General features: G+C 33.0%; 2 protein-coding genes across 2 annotated transcripts in view; one reads left to right on the top strand and one right to left on the bottom strand.

The window, feature by feature from the left end:
* The window catches only part of LOC124530726 (dedicator of cytokinesis protein 3), a 58,153-nt gene that overhangs the window by 35,719 nt on the left and 5,244 nt on the right, over positions 1–17,190 (bottom strand). The window contains exon 4 of the mRNA XM_047104985.1: positions 16,365–16,513. Coding sequence (XP_046960941.1) covers positions 16,365–16,513 — 149 coding nt within the window. The remainder of the gene's footprint in view (positions 1–16,364; positions 16,514–17,190) is intronic.
* LOC124530725 (innexin inx3) lies at positions 900–14,601 on the top strand. The gene is made up of 9 exons (XM_047104984.1): positions 900–1,181; positions 6,256–6,438; positions 10,627–10,823; positions 11,107–11,229; positions 11,660–11,755; positions 11,830–11,940; positions 12,262–12,398; positions 12,637–12,784; positions 12,891–14,601. The coding sequence occupies exons 2-9, from the start codon at positions 6,276–6,278 to the stop codon at positions 13,074–13,076; spliced, it is 1,161 nt and encodes a 386-aa protein (XP_046960940.1). The 5' UTR covers positions 900–1,181; positions 6,256–6,275; the 3' UTR covers positions 13,077–14,601.

Raw genomic sequence — 17,190 nt, 5'->3', positions numbered from 1 at the left:
ATGATATAGTGAATTCTCGAGGAGCATGAGCCATGCAATTTGCTTCATGTATAAAAAATAAAAGAAACGATCGGAGCACAGGTAGAACGGTCAAAATGCCTAGCCAATGACAGAGCAGCTGACCTCAGCTCCAGACCAGACCTCTTTGGATAGATTATTATTAATTGTGATGGCCCGTTCACATTGGCGAGAGGCGAGAACGCAGACATGTAGTATTCATAAAGTTTAATGAATTCTACTTCAATGATTAAGAATGATAAATTATAGTGATACTCATATTACACGTGCGTTAATAAAGAATAATTGCTTGCCATGTAGCTATTTAAAGCAAAAAATGCATAATTACTTTACGTAAAAATATATGTAAATACATATAGACCCGTTTACAAAGTTAAGGCCATAATAAATAAACAATATAGTTAAATTCATCCCGTTAATTAAACTACAAATGTTCCTACCTATATTGTAAAAACTATCTAGTTGTTTAAGATATGTATATCAAAATGTGTATTTGTGTACTTTTCAAGTTGAATATTTTTATACGGAATTTCAAATATAAAGCGGGTACAAACAAACAATGAGTAGAACTAATATTTAAAGCTTACATAATAACAGGAGTGACCAATGTATTTAATTAAAAGCCGCGAGCAATTTTCACCCGTTACAATCAGTAATCATGTTCATAACCGCTTTAAATTGGCGTACAAAACTTTGAAGCATCCGCCACGGAGAAAACGCAAGAAGTCGAGATAGACAGAACTCGTTCCCCGATGGATTCTCGAGACTTGACTACTGTGCATTTACTCAGATTTGGGGGAAGCGAGACGGTTAAAGTTAGTAGCACCAATGACGTGCGCGAGAAAGAGACAGGCATCGATGCGCATACGCTGCTGTTCGGTAGTGATACACGCGCGAGTCGACGCTCGAGCCGATCGAGTCGAGTGCGCTTTCCAGTTCGCGTTCCCAACCCATGAGCAGCTGGTGTGCGGCGTGGCGGCGTTAATGCCACTCGTTTTACTCCAATAATTTTGCTTCACTAACCTACGTATCCCAAATAATATGACGTAAAACTGACGTGACTACGTGCAATCGAACGCGCTGTGTTTGTTGTGTTGTGATACGAAGAGACGTGCGCGTTTTACAAAATCTCGGCGGGTAAAATAACAGTTACTTTTGAAAAGGTAAGCTATGTTACAAAAGCTCAGAATGTATTGAGACACGCTTAGCGGCTATCGACGACGGTGGAATGCAGTTTGACGGCATACATATGAGCATGTGCAGGAACAAAAGCCTCTTGCATAGCCATCGAATCTTTTTTTATTTGCTCCGCTTTCTTGTAAGGGCGGTTCGTTAAACATGACAGATGAAGGTGACGTAAAATGTGCAGGTTATGAATCAAACCAGTTACGAGGTGTAAAGTCTTCCACAGGTAGCGACTATGCTCTTATTTACCTGAAAAAAGGGGAAGGGACGCTGTGCCGGTTACTGGGAATTTTATGAATAGAACAAAAGATACGAGTTACGATTTATTATTATTAATTGTTTGTTTGTAAATCTGACCTAATATTGCCACGTACATTTAAATTTTAACAGTCACTTGAATAACAATTATGAAGTAAATTATTGTCATCATTGCATTACTCATTAATAGTACTATAACGACAATCGTTCAATTATTAAATCGGTAATTACATAATTATTTCATTCGCCGATTATTGAATTCTTTAAATCCTTAATGAATTTCGTTTAAAATGTTCTACCGAGGACAGATTGTAATTACCTACTAACAAAGAATACTGTTTCGATTTAGTTTAGTGTTATCAACCAGAGCATTATCAACTACAAAATATTTAGACTGTGTCAGTGTGAATTAATTTGACATCGTCAAGTTCAAACTATTTTGTTTCTATTTATGTTAACAAACTTTTTGCAATTACGTCCAGCACAAATATAGACAAGTAAGTACACCTAGGGATATATTATATACCATTTACGATTTGTAATTATTATATTTTTTTCTGTTCTTGATAAACAATTTACATAATGTGTTATTATAATTACATTTAAACGTTTATATTTACATAATATATAAAACCTTAACCTTTGATTGTACTAATATAGCTAAAAATATATACCGCTATACTCTTCGAATTCTAATTTTTAAAATATTTCAAAAAGACTCTTAATTCCAGCCAAGTAAAAAACACGAATTCTCGAAACTTATTTGAATAACAAATTACAATGCGCCCGACGCGACTAGAAAATGATGCGATGGTTTGAAGAACCTTTCCCATGATCATAATTATAGTACGTATTAGGGTTTGAAGTGTAAAATATAAGAAAAAATACCTCGATACACTTGAAAGAGCAAAAAAAAAACGGTTATAGTTCATCGATTCCTCGAATCGTGTGATTTAACGTTACGGTATCTTCTATTTGCTTTGAATATGAGAAACTAATGATAAGAATTTAACCTTATCTTTGATGGAGATACGGAATACATCAAATAAATTAGTTACCAAAACGGATCGTTAAGCCAAACGTTTAAATTTCGTAGTCGAAATGAATACAAAGTGTAATACATACAGCATGTAGTTCATTGCACGGGCAATGAGCATATCTTTAACAGGTCACAAACAAGGAATTCTTGTCACGGACTATGCCCGCCACCTGCATAGTGATCCTGAACACATGATAACCTCTATCCCCGTTTATATGCTTCTATTTGAATTTAAAGATCTTTGTGAGACCAATATTTTCTTAAATCACGATTTATGAATTTTAGTTACATGTATTATGAAGATAGTTAGTTCATGTAATAATACTCAAATAAAATGAGACGTAGTAAAGCTCAATGTCATCAAGATTAAAATTCAAAAAAAGAAGGATTAATTAAAGATGTACAAAATTAATTACCGCAAAACAGACCAATATTGTAAATACGAAATTCATTCTGTCTCATTATTTCCTCATCCCAAAAGAAATTTGATAATGATATACTAGCTAGTTCAATATATTTTTTGTTATTTATGTCCAGCTCAATAAGCAAAGTCACACCGAGAAACGAGTTTAAAAATCCATATTGAGGCATACGTTGCTGTGCACGTGTGATTTAAACAAAACGACGACCGAACAAATAGGATTCCAACGCTTCGGAACGTACAAAAAAAACAGTAATATCTTACAAGAACATGACTGACTTGACTATAAAATGACTAACGCGCAAGTAAAAGCAGAGTCAGTTATTACATTTTTCGCAAGAAAGTTGCCAAATTGTGTCATGTCTTACGCTTCGTATCATTTCTTTGCTTCTATCGAGTCAGCTCTTTGTCAACTATCGTGAATCATTGATGCATTATGTAGTTTAAAACAGTTCATTGTTATTGCAAACACGCGATAACAATTAGTCTGACAAGTTTTTCTATACGCGACTTGTATCTTGATTAACTCGCAACTTTGACCTTTGTGATAACAGTACATCTGGCGGATCATAATATTGCTAAGGCGGACCGATGTCACTCCACTTGTATAATGAGGGCATACAATTATTACTTCGTATTTTATTTAAAAACATTGCTCGAAACTTCTTTTGTTTTATTATAACCATCAAAAAGTGTTTTAAAGAATCTTATGAAAACAGTTTGACGTTTTACGATGTTGAAATAAAAGTTTATGATGATTACTTTTAGTATCAAAAACAAACATAATTACATCGCAAAATTATATTACCTAATATGAGAACGGTCGCTGTTGAGAGCTTATATTGAAATATATCATAAATTCATAAACATATAATAATCTATCACCTCAAGTCATGTTATATGAAACCTCTATTGCAACCACAATGTAGGTTTGGAGCGCATTTCCGTATTATGATATTATATTGGTGACTGGTAAAGGACGGCGGATGCGATGACCGATATTACCTAAAGGCTTATCTTACTCACGCCCATTCATAGATATAGAATATTAATAAGTATTTCATTTGTAATATAAAAAAAATCATCTTAATACTTCACTCCCATATAATTTGTTTAAAAAAACACACAAGTTATAATAACACGATTATTTTTTATTAAAAAAAAAGTAAGCTCAATGTTTTCCAATCATGTGTTTTCCCATAATATCTACGAGGTAAACAACGTGGAACGATGCAATAGTCAATGGAGTTAATTATATCGGACTAGACGTCATCGTCCGGCGAACACCGCGGCATAGCTAGATCACGTAGATAACGCCAGACGACAATTCACCATTCACTCGAATTCTAGTACATATCACAATTCTCAACGTTAAAAATAGAAATTATTGCCTGCGTCCAAGAAAAGACAAATAGTTTGAGACTTGTTATTGATAACTTTCGAGTTTAACGATGCATTAATCTTCATACATGTGCGTAAATTACCAAGACTAATATGATCATAGATTCTTTCCCACGATCGTATTGCTTGCATTATGGAAGTTGTACGCTCGCGTCCGTCTGCCATATTTAGTATTAGAGGACCGACGCGTGCCGGCAGCTGTTAACAAGCCGAAATCGTTATAGCCGATAACATTACGCTATCCTTAAGTCAGTCAAGCCGACAAAAAACTAAGCAAGTTCGAAAATTAAATGGTTATTGAACTGAAAGAACAAAAAAAGAACTCCGTGATAGTTTTATTGACCATCTAAGTATTTATATTTAGCGAACTTTTTTTTTCGAAACAATTGACATCAGTTTTTGTTCTCTATTCAGATGTAACAAACTTTAATACGTAACACGAAACTTACTCGAACATGCCCAATCATACGCCCTTACATGTCATAAATCGTGGACTGTATGTTGGTACGGTCATTCAGCTACTTAACTCCCTACGCCTAACTTATTTTATCAGTTAACAGGTGCCATAAATAGACAATGAATATAACAGAAAAAGAAACCAATCTGAACCAATTCCAAACCAATTGTAGCTTTACATATAATTCAACACAGTAACATGACACAAAAATGCTTTAATGGGCTGGGCCTGCTCGAATAAAGAATATTTCAATTTGTCAATGATGTTTCTTATAAGCAAGCAAAATTATACAAGGCTTAGCCTATTTTAGTTGGTTACTTATAATGGTATACATGAAATTAAGTCAATCGTAGACTTCAACATACCGAACGGGCAAAGGTTGTCGCTACCCGGACGGGTAAACTGGTTTGCGCGTAAAATTCGCTTTGCCACGCAATGCATCACTCTGGACCGAGGGCGGTAAGGCAATGGGAGAAGAGGAGGGGAGGTTTAAAACGCAGGAGGCGAACAGCGGTCGACGACCCGCCTCAGGCCCTGCGCTTGCGCACCATTCGCCTTACCGCAACCAGGGCCGATTCAAGCCAAGAAAATAATGAGATTATGATGGAATGTTGAGCAATATGAGTGCACAATTGACAAATATGTATACAATATACACCCAATTTAAAAGTTGAAATTATAAATATATCAGCCATACGATTATAAAAGTAAAACAACATTGTATAGTAAAATAGATACGACGCCTACATTCTTGAGACAATTGAAGATGACACTGACAAAGTTATTAATTTTTGTTCCCCTTACGACTTTAGTAAAATTTATCTTAGACACACGACACCGCGTAGGAACGGGATCAAGAAGTCTTCAAGGTTGGATCCATTTGTGATGAATTGCCACTTATGATAGTTGGTACCCATTTATGTGCTATATTCCTAACGCTCATTCAAGTCAATTTAATATTGAAAACTAAGTTTGCCATCAATTGGGCTCTAAATGTTAAGAACTCGACAAAAAATATATCTTTCTAAAAATTACGTAAAATGATGCGTGTGAGCGGACAGGTATTCAAATCATGAGAGGTCATTGATTTAAAGAAACAACTCGAATAATGATACGTAACCAAATATGGTAGCTATAATTGTCGCTTAACGGGACTCTGAACTTCTGACAAACTTCAAACAAACGTAATGTGGAATATCCCAAACACTAATTAAATTCTCATATCGAAATAAGTGTGACAAATTAATACATTGTTGATAGCTGTATTCGCCTTCCTTCGGTTTATTTAAAAGTATTTATAGAATTTAAAATGAGGGCAATAAAGTTGCCGTTTAAGTTAATGTCGTATGAATAACAGACACTGTTTGGATTATATTTGTTTATAGTGACTCCTTATGTTGACTATTGTGTTTAATTATAGAAATTTCAATATTGAGCTTGGTGAGGATATAAAACACAATATCTCTTTTGTTACAGACAGAGGAGGCTGATTAAAGATGGCTGTGTTCGGATTGGCATCCGCGGTAGCGGGCTTTGTCAAAGTCCGCTATCTCATCGACAAGGCGGTCATCGACAACATGGTCTTCAGGATGCATTACAGAATCACTTCGGCTATTATGTTCCTGTCTTGCATCCTTGTTACTGCTAATAATCTAATCGGTGAGGCTCCTTTATCATTATATTTTCAATATCAAACTGCCTGCCATTTAAAATTTAAATATTTTAGCATAAATTATCATCCTGACAATAGATCATGAATAATAACAAATACGCCGGCATTTAAATATCATTTTGCTTAAACCATTGTGAAAGTTTTTTAATAAACAAAGAGAAAGTAAGTAGTTAATCGAGAACACTATTAAGTTACTAATTATTCATGAAATATTATCCATGTTAATTAACACCAAAATCTTGACCCGGAAATAGTGGACTATTAACCTGAGCATAGGTGAAAATAAACGTCCGTCTGGTCAGTCATCTCAGAACGGGGAAAATGACTCACATTTGTCCATTGTTGAATAAGCCATCTGGAAGTAATGTAACAGTTACCCAAATTAAGACGTCGTGTGTAAATTGATTGTACACACAAATACTGAGGCGTCTGGGAAGGTGATAAGATTGAAGTCATTGAACAAATTGGGGCACTGGACTATTACGTATATAATATAAACTATTATACTTTGAACAACATTAAAATAATTTTCATATAAATATATAATGAACTATCAATTATAATGAAAGCTTACGTAACTCGAAATCATTTTATTAATCGCGTTATTAAATGGAATAATTGTTTCATAAGTAACCACAAAGTAATTCCGCTACAAAAGATGCTATACGTTAATATAAAACGGCCAACATTATACTTTTCCTGTTTTAGTCGATTTGAGTTTTCAAACAGTATTCAATTACAAATTATGCTACCGAGATGATGAGACTTCGAGCGGCAACAAAACTGTAACAACGAATATCGCATATTGTTTACGACTGCGTTATCATGTGCCCCTTGTTTATAATACAACCAATATAAGCAGCCGCTTAATCACGTAGTGAAGAGTTAAACAACTGTAATTCCCGCTTTAGTTTTGAACTTCCTAACCAAATTGAATATTGGATATGTCGATAAAATTTTATTAGGAATTACTATTCTTTCATATCTATCCTTGAATAGTAATGAGATTTTGAATAATTTTCCTCATAAAACCTTTCATCGTATTTATTATGAGTCAGATAAGTTAGTTCCGCTTCGTAATGAAACATTTAATTTTCTAAGTACGTAAAGGCAGATATAAAAAATATAAGTTGGACATTTGAAAAGAAACAAAATCGTACCCTCATTATAAATAGCGTGTTTGAACTGTGTGATAAAATTCAATTATGTGATATAATAACTGTGTGATAATAGTTTCCTACATTTTTTTATAATTAGTTTTATAGTTTCTAGATGAAGATTCCATGCTAGAACCTCTAATATAATTCATCTTATCAACAGAGCTAACATTTACAAACCGTATATTGCACTAGGTCACGTTTCAAATCATAAACATTTATTGTGAGGTATAAAGATAGGCACACATTTAAGGTATTCTTTACCATTTCAAATCTTCTTAAAACAAGTATCACCTAGTAAAGTCCTATTTGAAACTATTCACTTATACAATTTATTTAAAAACCGGAACTGGGTACGGTTATTGCGTAATTAAAATAGTCGCTGATAAAATTGGTTATTTAGGATTTCATCATTACCTTTGCGTCATTTAAAAGGCTTGACGATGTCTACTAACTTATCGCAATTTATTAAAAAAAGTGAATCATTGTAAATGGTAAAGATTTCGCAAATAAATCTTCGATATATTAAGATTAATCCAAGTGTGTAAAAGGGTTAATATTAGCAGTCTGCATTTTACAATCACTGCAACGTTGCAAGCTGTGATGTTTAGTATTATGAGACCACATCTGCAGACCAGGTGTAGGTTATCAAAACCGCACACGTTTGCGATAAAGCCTATTCAAGGCGGTTGCTAAGCAAACTATATAAATATACAAACGAATAGACGATTCGATTATTGCAACATAATATTTATCTAAAGTATTCCTCAAAATATTAATAATTAATTCTACGAGCACTTAAAATTAATAATGTGATTAAATTTCGTTGATGATTCGTTTCCTTTAATTACTGTAAAATGAATGGTAGTAATAATACATATATATCGATATGTTCCAATTGTCGATTAGCAATAAACTTGCTCGTCTTTATAATAACAAAGTTTAACCCATGAATAATATCGATATTAATTATCCATATATTATACAACCGAGTTGATAATTCAAATTTATATCTTATACTATATAAATATTATTATAACTGTAGTGATCATGGAATCTGTTTTATGATACCTCACTGAAAATCTCGAATGTTCTGTCTTTAATAATAAAGTCAAATAGGTGTCACAAGTCTTTACTAGACCTGAAGTTTACCGTGACCTAGAATAGGACTAGAAGCCTAGATCGCTTGAAATAATGCAACATATGTTGGAATTTTTATAATGGAAAATGCCAATATCGAGAATAGGACCGTTTTGTATTTTACCTTAGACATTAGGGATAAGAAGTGTAGTAGACGGCTCATGACCCTTCAGACTGGAACACAACAATACGAAGTATTGCTGTTCGCACAAAGCCATACCATTGACATTTGACATTATACAACATCGGATGGTTGATCTATAGTCGTTACATTGAGCAACAGCAATCAATGTTAGCAATTAACCTTATCACGAGTCGCCCGTATTAGTTGGTACCTGTATTCTCATCAATTACAGACGAAGATGACCTAATTTAATTTACTGCCATCGCATATGTGCAATTTGCAGTTTATTTATGTCATTTGCATCTTTATTGCTTAATATTTATCTTTGTTATAACGAGTAGCGTGTGGCGTGCGTTTCATAGAAACACTGCTTTAGGAATCAGCATGACACGACATAATTGATATTTTTTTAAATTACGAAATAAGTTCTTGTTCCAAATAGTTTTAATGTTAAATACATATACTTTATAACATCATCTTTTCAATTTACATTTATCATATCCTAAGATTGGTCAAAAAAAGTAATTTAAATTAAACGTTACTAAAATTTAAATATCTAAAACTATAAACCAATACCGTAACGACTTTCTTGAGTCGAATTGAGATATCTACGATGGTATACTTTGAGGCAATTTGATGATAAACGTTCTAACTATGCTAAGTGCTCGTTATAGGGCAATTAGCAACCACGCGACTGGTTCAATTGGCACTAATCTTCTAACTATTTATTCAGTTCAACTTAAGCTTAATATTATTTACATCTTACTGAATTCCATAGACAATAGGTCAGTATTTTTTTTAGGCACAATGGGATAAATACTTTGTCTGGCGAGTATCTAATTGATTTTAAAGTTAAACTATCATAGTTTTGAGATACGGTTTCTGTGAGTCCATGTTTAACAACACGCATTGTACGTTATAAAGAGCGTTTAGTTTAGATATACACACTGACAAATCACATCTAGTTCAATGTCATGTAACAAATAAGAATAAATGGGCCGTTTATACGGAATTTTTCAAATCAACTTTTGATAAAAAGAGTTATATATTATATAACCTTACTTAATGTTTAATTATTTTTATTACCTTCTTCATTAAGGCAGTTAATTTAAAAATATTAGTATAAAGTACACTACAGGCAGTTATAATGGAGTAATATTCAAGTTACTGGAAATTTGCAAACACGATTTCATTGTCAAACTTCGCGGAACTGTATGTTTATATCGCAAAATACGAGGAAAAGTAGATACAAAACGAATTTCTAATAATACAAATGACCTGAAAAGTTAAAGTTTTTAAATCCTAAATGTGCTTATACTATTTCCAATTATTTAAATCATGGATAGTATAACCCTCAATACGGACAAGGTGATCAAGTCACGACCGACAATTACGGCAGGTGGGGACAGCTGCACTATTAAACCCAACATTAGTGTCATCCGCAATATGCGATACAATGTCGAGGACGCGTGAGAAATCTGTAATACATCCTACTTCATACTTCGTAGATAGCATTCGCGTTCCGCATATGAAGTAACGTGTAAGAAAAATTGTTGAACATGGGAACATATCCAGAGCATACCATTAATTTTTAGCGTGAATGTTCTTGTTATAATAAATTCAAATTTCGAAAACAATTTTTGCATAATTATAGTATCTGCAGTTATTTTTCTTAAATAAGGAATAATAAGGTTGTTTAAGGTTTTTAATAAGGTTGAATAAATAAGTCATAGACCAATCTTTTTTTTTTCTAGGTGACCCGATTTCTTGCATCAGTGATGGAGCTGTTCCAACACACATACTTAACACTTACTGCTGGATCACTTACACGTTCACCCTGCCCTACAGCGGAGCTAAGGGGATTGCCCACCCAGGTCTTGGTAACGATTATGAAGAAGAGAAACGTATCCATTCATACTATCAATGGGTGCCATTTATGCTGTTCTTCCAGGTAAATATAATAAAAGAAAAAAAATACAGTTAACTTACCTGATTTCCTTACATTAACACCTAACAAAGGATTTTGTTAAGAACGGATGTACATTAGCATTTGTTTTTATATTAGAATAAAAAAAAATACATTTTCATATACGAGAATTACGTAGTTTTTAATTTACAGTGTAATTAAACATATTAAAGTAAGAGATCGTAAATACTGTTGAACAAGGCCTACTTTTAACTCGTAGGAAAGATAAGACATCGCCATGTAAGCAATAAATCATTTTTATTTTAAGGGTCTCCTGTTCTATATCCCTCACTGGATCTGGAAGAACTGGGAAGAAGGCAAAGTCCGCATGATATCTGATGGAATGCGCGGAACTTTAGGTACAATTGCCGACGACAAAACCAAGAGTCAGGTAAACAAAATAATTAATATGCATAATCATTTCGTCACTAATTCAAATCAAACCTTATTAAAATATGTATACGGTTCAAGTTTATTTAAATGTAATTCATAATGTCACGAGACAGGGATATTGTTTCGTACTTATTTCCTATATCATTTATGGACACTTATAAGTAAATAAGCAGTATCTTTACGCACGAATTCTGTTTTAATGTATTGTCGTATATTTCATCATGAGCATAGTGACCAGCTCCATCAATTGGTACAATTAAGATAAGACGTACTAATAAAACTCGATGTTCCTAATAATTGACCCCCGATCTTTGTTTCATAATGTGATCGAAGAATGCCTTTACAATTTTAGTAAACGATTTATTAGGTATTTATATGTTCATGACCTTCTTATTTGTAAAGGGTATTCATTTAATGTCTCGTTTCAGAATCGCCTGGTACAATACCTACTTGATACACTTCATATGCATAACACTTACTCCTTTGGTTATTTCTTCTGTGAGGTTCTAAACTTCGTCAACGTTGTAAGTATGACACTATAAGCTATGTCATGTGTTGCATTATAAGGTAAATTACTAATAAAAAATAATATTCTTAGGTTGGCAACATCTTCTTTTTGGACACATTCCTTGGTGGCGCATTTTTAGCTTACGGAACTGACGTGGTTAAATTCTCCAACATGAACCAGGAACAGCGAACTGACCCTATGGTAAGTTAATCATAAACAAAAATATAGTAACTGCCTATTTGGTATTTATTCCACCACTTCTTGCCATGGTCTAATTTCGATATGGCAGATTTTTATCCAATACATACATAAATCCTCTTGATTTTTTTCCTTTACCGCCAAGCACGGGATGACCACATAAAAAATATGTTGCTTGCCAGTGTTCGAACACACAAAGCGTCGGGTAAGATTAACTTGTTCTAATCACTGGACCATGTCAGCTCTTATAAATTAAACACAAATGAACCCACAAGTACAATCACTTTCAGTGCCTTAATATATTGAATTATTGTGTCTTTGCAGATCGAAGTATTTCCCAGGATCACGAAATGTACTTTCCACAAATACGGAGCCTCTGGAACGATCCAGAAACACGACGCCCTGTGCGTTCTCGCTTTGAACATCCTTAACGAGAAGATATTCATTTTCCTTTGGTTCTGGTGAGTAAATTTAAAACATTTGAACTTAACTGCATGCACTTAAATATAAGAGAGCCTCAAACGTTCATATCACCTAATCTTAATTATAAACAACCTTGATTCGGTGAACGAACCTAACGCGGACTAAATTATCGTTTTATTGTGATTCAAGGCTTGCTTTGTATTTAGTTTTATCTTATGTAACAAAAAAAAAATCCAATTACGCCATTAATAATGTATGTTCTTTTATTATTTCCAGGTTTATCATACTCTCCGTTGTTTCCGGCTTGGCTCTCGTTTACTCAGCGGCTGTTATTCTTTTGCCGAGTACCCGCGAGACTATTCTTAAACGACGATTCCGATTTGGATCTCCCAATGGAGTTGAGGCTCTTGTTAGAAAGACACAGGTCAGTTGCCTCGCTATATTTTATTAATGAGTTTAAAGTAAATGAAGTGGAAACCAAAATAATTCCTTATGTAAAATATGGACTGAAACGGTAATTCAAATTATAGGTTGGGGACTTCCTTCTTCTGCATCTTCTTGGACAGAACATTTCACTACGTGTTTTCGGCGAGGTGTTGGACGAGCTAGCTCGCCGACTACACCTCGGCTCTAATCCACCGTCGGCGCCTTCTACGCTCGAAATGGCACCGATCTATCCCGACATCGACAAATTCTCAAAGGAAACCGAGACGTAAGGTTACGATGCTAACTAGCAATATATTCCTCTCAACGAAATTAAAACAAATGAAAAAATACTGTTCCAACACATCGTTTGAGAAATATCTGCTAATTCTGATATTATTTCAATCTGATATCTGTTTCTCAAATCTTGTGTTCGAACTATATTGGTCGATATATCGAGGATATATTGCTTAAAAACGAATTTGTATTAAACGGATGCTATTTCAGTAGTGAGCTGTGTACATTGACTATGCAAATTATTAACGTTCATGACATTCCTGTTTTAACGTAGGCAATAATACTTTTTGCGAGCAGCCGTATTTGCCTTAGTTAAGCATAAGCTTGAGGTCTCAATAAATTTTAAGACGTGTTTTGACCGACATTAGTTGAATGTTTGTTTTTAAAAATGAATTTATTGTACTAATTTCAAAACGCTAAAGACTGTTTGCGTAGTTTTAATTGGTTAAACATTTCTGGGGTATTTGGAAATATGTATAGTTATACGGTACGTATACGAAATATTGACTGTATACAGAGTGTGTCAAACATTTTATTATAATAGGTATATAATAATTATTTGTGATAAGTTTAAAAATGAAGTTATTAAAGAAAAGAATGGCATACATATCACCAGCTCAACGTTCTGTTTGTCATATCAAATAAATAATGACAAACGAATACATTTTATTTTGATTATAATGTATATTAAAATGATCTTTTGATAGATATTCCTTTTAATGAAAAGACAACATATATAAAAGGCAAATAAAGTAAAGTACAAACGGTTCCTTTGATAAAGATAAGTTTTGACATTTGACATGGCTTTTGATATTTTTCTTTTATATTATTACTAGTAGGTTAAAGATATTTGGTGCAAAAGAAAAGGTGTTTATTCTATAGAGGATTATACTCAAATGTATCACTCAAACATTAGTGCCATTTAACTGATACTTTTCGTTTTTCATTCGTCGTATATGCATTTTGAATAAATATCTTTAAAACTACAGATTATCATTCCGTATGCATTGTATTCCTTTTTATATAATTATTTAGGTTAGGTTTAAGTGGTTATCGCAGTCAATTAAGCCATATACGTTAAGATATTATGATCTTATTATACTGGACTTCCATGAATCTCGTATATCGTACATCAAATAGCATAATAAGTTCCCGATATATTGATATTATAATGTTCTATACTAAGTATTACGATTATAATTAGAAATAAACCATTTATTGTCTTCGTACGTTTCTTATGTCTGCAAGTAATTAATAGTACATATAAAACAGCTTTATTTTCTGCGCATTTGTGTTTAATAGCGTTACATAACCGATTTTCTTTAGCCCATTGAAATTATTATTAGTTTTAAGGAAACTTCGTGACGTTGTTTCAATACGATCCTCGTTAATGCACAAGTTTTAAACGGTTAAGAAACGCTGACACATACATCATTCCGATATCAAGACTTGTAAGAACTTGCCCGAATATTTTAATTGTATTTTTGGTTATTACATTTGAATTAAACAAATCGCAAAACATTTCCGTTCTTTTTTTATTTATCTGTGGTTTTGAAATCATCTATTTTTAATGTAATAAAGTTATATAACTAAATAAGTGTTTGCTTTATTAACGTGACAAGAGATAAGGTAAGGTTGAAGATGGTCTTAAAGTAATACAATTTAAGAGGTGGGCTTATAGCAAGCCCTAGTACTAAATGGTTTTTACTTCAATGTGCCATATCTTAAGATAAAGAATCTTTGTATAAGTTAGTCGTGTGTCTACCTGTTTGCATTTTGGTATAGAAACTGATAAAACTATAATTAGATTATTAAATAAAAATAATAAAAAAATAAAATAAATATCATAGATTGAATGGAATTACTGGAGATAGCAAATTATTTAAAAAAGAAATTATTTGCATAAAGTAAAAGCAACAAGCCCAGTTTTTTATTGGGGAAAGTGTAAATGTAAATGAACTTGCCATTGAACTGCTTGTTTTTAATAATAAGTTTAAATAAAAAATATTCAAAAGATACCAACTTCTCAACTTCGAGCTGTTTCTGAAATTTCTTGAGAAAGAAATATTTTTATTTGACCGGAATAAAAATTCCAGTACCTCTATCTACAACCTCAAGAGTAAACCACTGAACCATCGAGGCATAAACAAACAACACAAATATACATACAAAAGCCACCGCAATATAATCATAACCACAGGATATCAAAACAAAAATAGACTATGTAATCAATACACCTGTATTACGTTATTTCATTTTCAAAGTATCAACAAACTATAGAATAGAAAACATGTATATAATTCCTTAAACATAACACAATTAAAAAAAAAACATCCAAAGCAATGCAGCTGTTACTGGTAACGAAATAAAATCTAAAGCTAAAATAAAAACTCAGTAGGTATTTTTAAGATATGCCCCATGCATACATTACATTACATTAACCCCAATATTTCTTATTAGTATTCTGTCATTTAAATAAATCTCTGGTTAGCTTTAGAAGTTTCTAGACTTTTATATATTAAGTTTTAGCAGCCATTATAAGGCTGTTATTTCTCAAATTTATTTAAATCAATTTTAATACTAGCTGTAACGCTCGGTTCCACCGCGATAAACATTACCGCTTCACCACTACAGGTGTTATGCTAAATTAATCTATCTTTAATGAACTTCATTGTTAATTGTTTTTTATTTTTAACAGAATATTATGAGATAAGCACTTTCCTACAAACAAATTATTAAAGTATATTCATTAACATAGATTTATAAAACGTACTTATAGTACAAGTAAAAGCTACCACGGGTTCGGAAAAGATAACATCTAGACTAGAACAGAAGCGGCTATAGAAACTGAATGAGACTGTGTCGGTGTTCTTGCCATGATCCTATAATTCTAAAATACGATAAGATATATCTTTTATTTCAAATTAAAGTAGAATTGGTGTTTTACAAAAGCACTTTATTTGCCATTTTTAAGCAAATAATAGCCAAAAATTGTTTTTTAATATAAATATTTAAAAGGACGACAATTTGGGCCACCTCATGGTAGGTGGTTACCAACATCCATAGATAAGCGCTCAAACCGGAACACACCAATACTATTATATCAAGTATTGCTGTTTGGCCCTAATAATATAACAGCCCTACCACCAAGTAATATGACAACTTACAATTAGATAGCTCATTTGCTAATAATACCTTTATCTACAGCGAGTATCAAGACCATATATGAGAAGTTTGTAATAATATGTATATGAATATATTGTCTTAATGAAATCCGCACTGACCTGTTACCCCAGTCTAGCTTAGTGACCAGTTTCAGTCGCAAGGCTCTCGTCTGATCCTGGGTCAAGGTGCCGGCGAGGAGAGCCCGTCGACCACTGAGGAGTTCACGCATCACCTTCGCCACCGCACTGAATCTGTATGTTTCCCTTTCCTAAAAGTTTCGCAGAAATATATTATTCGTTTTTTTAAGTAAAATTGATTTGAGAGGAAGTAGGTTTAAACAACCATTAATGTTAAACGCTTAAAAATACCCAAAAACATCGAAAAATAAATCATATATATTTATTTGAAAACATCAAAAATCAAAATCAAAATATAGTCATCTTAGTTAATACAATTATTTACCAATGAATTTTTTATAAACGATTTGAATTTACGAGACGGCAAAGTTAAAAATGTCTGCGGAATTTTATTATAGAAATGGATACCATGAACCCAAGAAAGATTTATTGACTTTGCGGAGTCGGAAACTTGACGTTATAAGCTTATCCTTACTTCTAGTGCATATACAATCACATGCATGTTCATGCATCACATGTTTTTATCCCAATGTAATTATCATAAACACTCAGACTCAAGACAACATACAAAACTAAAGAACATTTTCTACGACTCGGTCGGGAATCGAACCCGGGACTCGGAGTGGCGCACCCATAAAAACCGATGTACACGCTACTCGACGACGGACGTCGTCAAATTACAAAATATTTGAATAGTATCAGATTCTTATTTAATTCGTCTTTGACTTTAATAACATACGAAAAAAATTATATTTGTATTTATAACAATTCATCTTGTGTTCAGAGATGACCAAAGCAAAGTGACCTA

Source organism: Vanessa cardui, chromosome 6 (assembly GCF_905220365.1).
Source record: "Vanessa cardui chromosome 6, ilVanCard2.1, whole genome shotgun sequence".
Lineage (NCBI taxonomy): Eukaryota > Metazoa > Arthropoda > Insecta > Lepidoptera > Nymphalidae > Vanessa > Vanessa cardui.
Note: the sequence above shows the minus strand (reverse complement) of the source record. Positions and strands in the feature narration are given on the sequence as shown.

What these genes read in the sequence shown, in the direction of transcription:
- LOC124530725 (XM_047104984.1), top strand. Translation starts at nt 6,276, where the DNA reads ATGGCTGTGTTCGGATTGGCATCCGCGGTAGCGGGCTTTGTCAAAGTC. An exon ending in TACTGCTAATAATCTAATCG is followed by an intron (nt 6,439 to 10,626) that starts GTGAGGCTCCTT and finishes TTTTTTTTCTAG; the next exon opens with GTGACCCGATTTCTTGCATC. An exon ending in AACAGCGAACTGACCCTATG is followed by an intron (nt 11,941 to 12,261) that starts GTAAGTTAATCA and finishes GTGTCTTTGCAG; the next exon opens with ATCGAAGTATTTCCCAGGAT.